At 46.9% G+C, this 4555-nt stretch overlaps 1 protein-coding gene across 1 annotated transcript; it reads left to right on the top strand.

Annotated features, from left to right (window-relative positions):
• The first annotated feature begins 1671 nt into the window (after positions 1–1671).
• Positions 1672–2646, top strand: LOC137151506 (putative olfactory receptor 10D4). Its single transcript, XM_067545771.1, has one exon. The coding sequence runs from the start codon at positions 1672–1674 to the stop codon at positions 2644–2646; it is 975 nt and encodes a 324-aa protein (XP_067401872.1).
• Positions 2647–4555: the final 1909 nt, after the last annotated feature.

Consider the following 4555-nt stretch of genomic DNA (forward strand, 5'->3'; position numbering starts at 1 on the left):
GTCAGTCTCCGCCTCACTCAAGGACAATGTCACCCAAATATTTTCTTTAGAGAAAAATCCGTCCATCCATCTGTCCCTGCTCTCTGCAGTACCTGTCTGCCTGTCTCTCTCGTGTGCATGTGTATCTTTTATCTCCCTCTCTCTGTCAATCTCTGTGTGGCTATGTACACACCACAGCTTAGCTCGGTATAAGTTACGTTGTTCAGGGGGTTGAATAAGCCAGTGTAAGTTACACCGACCTAAGCGCTGGTGTGGAGAACTCTGTGTTGGTGGGAGAGCTTCTCCCACTGACATCGCCACTGCTGCTCGCGGGGGCTGGAGTATTTAACAAGACAGTAGAGATCTGTCCCATCTGCTTAGCGTGTTTGTACTAGCCGTGCTACAGCAACGCTGCTGTAAGCTCTGTAGTGTAGCCAGCATGTGATAAACCCAACATGACAGCTTCTGCTTTCAATAGGGCCTCTCATGCATGGGAAATCTCACTGAGAAAATGAAAATAGACACTTCATTTTTGTCCTTCAAATCTGACCTTAAAAATCCCCTGTTGTGATATTCACAGAACGCAGCCTGCCGATTATGGCTGTGCAGATGACATGCTGTTGCTATTCCTCCTTCGTTCCTTTTCCCTTTTTCTCTAACCCTCATAAAAACTCTCAAACAATTCATATCATTAACAAAGCTGGGACAATCCTTCACCAGATTCATTTGTTCGTATGTTGAATCCGCACCCTCTCTTTTAACACAAACACAGAGCAGCACCTACATTGATAAAAATAAATCCCTGCCAAAACAAAGTACTCCACTGCACACCCAATAATCCCTGTGCAGAAGGATGAGAGAAAGAACAAACCACATATGACAAACATTGGTCACATCACCTAATCCACAAGTGGAAGGCTTTAGGATGCTGTAGTGATAAAGACGGGGTAGGAGCCTGTATAGAATAGAGTTGAAGAAATTAGAACAAGAGAGGAGAGAAGAGATGAAACTGGAATAGAGTAGAATAGAATAGTGTGGGAGTGTATCATCCATACACTGACCTGATAGCTACAGACGTGGACATTTACAGCAGGCCCGATGGACACCGGGTCAAATGAGGCTGCAGGCAGGGAAGCTGGAAGGCAGCCACCTTCACTCAGGCGCCACACTGGCGGTGAGTTTCGGGGACTTGGCCGCCATCCACTAGCTAAAAGATAGTAGCCAAGGTCATAAACAAGGGAGTTATGTAAAATAAGAAGCCACCAATAATATGTAAGCTGTTCCCATGCTAAGTGTGTGAAATTATATAATAGCCAATCAGCAATTGTGTGATCATTGTATGCAGAGATGATAAAAAGGTATATAAGCTGGAGAACAAGATGGAATAAACGATTCTGCTTGCAATCATATTGGTTGTTGTGCTTTATCCGGCCCGCATGGAACCCGACAGAATAGGACATCCCCTTTGTCTGTTTGTCTTTGGATGGTAAGATTTTTAAGGCAGACATTTTCTCTTTCTGAGTTCTGCACTACACAGTGAGAACCTGATCCCAAGAGGCATGAAAATGGTGTAAATATAAACTTCTACGAGTGAAAGTGAGTAGTGGGGTGACATGCAGTAAAGCGGCGGCAGTGGAAGGAAGAGTGAGCATTGCAGCAATAGGATGATATATACTTTTGTTTCTGTAACTCATGGGCATTATTTCTCTCCCCTACCACAGGAATGATTCCCATGTGGCGTTGGTCAACCACACAGTGGTGACTCATTTCATACTCTTAGAAATCCCCAACACTGACGGCCTTCAGACCATCCTCTTCGTCATCGTCTCAGCTTTCTACCTCTGCACCCTCCTGGGCAACCTGCTCATCTTATCAGCCATCCTCTGTGACTCCCACCTGCACACGCCCATGTACTTCTTCCTCTGCAATCTCGCCGTGCTGGACCTTGGATTAGCCTCCATCATCACCCCCAAGTTGCTGGCCATCCTCTGCGGTCAGAGCAGGGTCATCTCGTTGGGCGGGTGCATGTCTCAGGTCTTCTTCTACCAGTTCCTAGGCTGCACCGGGGAACTGCTCTGCAACATCATGGCCTTTGACAGGTATGTGGCCATCTGCCACCCGCTGCGCTACCTGATCATCATGAACTGGAGGGTGTGCGCCATCCTGGCTGCCAGCACCTGGGTCACCAGCTCCTTCCACGCCACCATTCTCACCAGCCTGACCTTCACACTGCCCTACTGCGGGCCCAATGTGGTGGACTATTACTTCTGTGACTTCTTCCCTGTGGCCAAGCTGGCCTGCGCGGACACGTACGTCATCGAGACCTTGGGCTTCTACAATACTGGCCTGCTCCCCATGACCTGCTTCCTCCTCATACTCATGTCCTACGTCCGCATCGTCTACTCCATTCTGAAAATGAACTCAGCCGAAGGGCGACGCAATGCAGCCTCCACTTGCACCTCACATCTGATGTTGGTGACGCTGTACTTTGGGCCCTGCATCGTGGTCTACATGCAGCCACGGCTGAGCAAAGTGGTGGCGGCCACTCTGCAGTTCTCTACCGATGTGGTAACGCCCATGCTGAACCCGGTCATCTACACACTGAGGAACAAGGACGTGAAACGGGCTCTGAGGAAACTGAGAGGGGGTCAGACGACTGCACGTTGATGTGCTGCATCTGCAGAAGTAACAAAAATCGGGGCCTAAAGACCAGGATCCATTTGAAAATCCCACTATGTGCCTATCTGCACCTTTGAATGTCAGTGAGAACTGGGCTCCTTAACGGCTTTTGAAAATGAGACTTACTTTCCTAAGTCACTTGGGTGGTTTTGTACATTTTACCCTCTGCTCAGACAGAGAAAGAAAGATAAATAAAAAGGAAGAAAAAAAGCTAATAGAAGGTTTAACGGAGGTGAGAACTTTACACTCATCACATGCACTGTGTTTTGGGCTTGTGCTACGTATGTATTGTGTCTTCTGCATCCGTTGCACTTGAATTTTGAGCAACATTCAATGTGTATGAAACCAAAACCTGGGACTAAAATGAGGATTTTTTCCTGTTTCCCGCCCTCAGCTCTTTTATTGGAACTTGTCTCTAAGTTGCCTGTGCTTCTTCTTGGTGTGCAAATTAAAAATAAAGCTGGAAACCAGTGTGTGGAGAGGACTGGACCCATTTATGAGACTGGCAAATAAAAAGTGAAATTTAACAAAACAATAAAAACAGGAAATGAAAAAAAAAAGTTGTACTTCGAGGCTGGGGTTTCCAAAGGGCCCAAGGAAGTTAAAAGTCCATGGGAATTAGACACCTAGCTCCCTTTAGGCCTCTTTGAAATTCCCAGCCTAAAGTGGAGGTGTGATATTATGTTCATTCGTTTTTGCAGAGGGTGAGTTTAACGGTTACATACCACTTAAGTCCTAAAATATTTATTATATTTGCACACTTAGCCCGAAAAACTGATCACCACAAGACATTATTGAGATCACAAGCTTAGTAGATTACAGAAAAGGATCAGACATTTACATGAATCATGAACATTGTGAGTTGTATAAAACCCCCTCATCATCGTCGTTGTCAAGGACTAGTTGTACATTTCCCTTTGAAGCTTTTCTTTGATAGAAAATTGGGTTTTCAAGGGACCTGCACAGGGGTAAACATCACCCTCTAGATGGGAAAGGGAGCTTCTGCAACTGAAAACCTGCTTACAGCAACACACAATCAACTGGGCACCAAGGAAAGTAATTCTACTGGGCCAGAAATGTGTAGAAATCTCACTGCATATAGCAATGGCCACTTTGACATCACTCGGTGATCTGAACCACTGACTCAAGCGGAGCTACGGCTGGTTCACTCCAGTTGGGGAATCTGGTCCATGGACTCCAGTGCAGGTAGAGCAGATTCACAGCAGTCAGGGATCTGTCCTATTTAACGCCATGTGGATCTCTAACAATGCCTAGAGGTCTTGCTCCATGGTGGCAAGTTCTGTGCAGGGTCAGTCCTTGCCTTAAGGAGCTGATGCTCTACATCGCCAAAGGAGGCATCATTATCCCCATTTTACAGATGGAAAACTAAGGCACACACACATCAAATGACACAGGGAGTCTACGGCAGAGCTGGGAACTGAGACGGGCTGTCTGGAGTCCCACTTCAGTGCCCTCACCACAGATCCAGCCTCTCTTGTGAAATATTGAGCATGGTCTTCTGTAGCACTGAGGGGCCTGTCCAGGATCCCTGGCAAGGTTCATGGCCCCATTGTGCTGAGTGTGGCACTAGACAGAGGGACAGAGTGTGCTGCAAAGACAGGAAGTGCCGATGGGAGACAAGACGTGTTCGTGTGGCATAGCAGGGGACGGGGTGGGGGTTTACAAAAATAAGACACGGGGTGACATACGTAATTTTCTTTGTATGAGCTGAAGAGCATGGACAGTTCCAAGGGGTGGGCTAAGGGCATGGACGAACCAATGGGCTGATGCAGTTTGGCCATTGCTATGTCCCTAAAGAACGTCAAACATGCTGGATTCTTCCCTGGGATCCCTTCTTATAGGATCCTGAAATTCTGTTTTTCCTTTTCCTTTTTGC

This window comes from Emydura macquarii, unplaced genomic scaffold (assembly GCF_026122565.2).
Source record: "Emydura macquarii macquarii isolate MOO-44397 ecotype Brisbane River unplaced genomic scaffold, CSIRO-AGI_Emac_v2 contig_1094, whole genome shotgun sequence".
NCBI classification, from domain to species: Eukaryota; Metazoa; Chordata; order Testudines; family Chelidae; genus Emydura; species Emydura macquarii.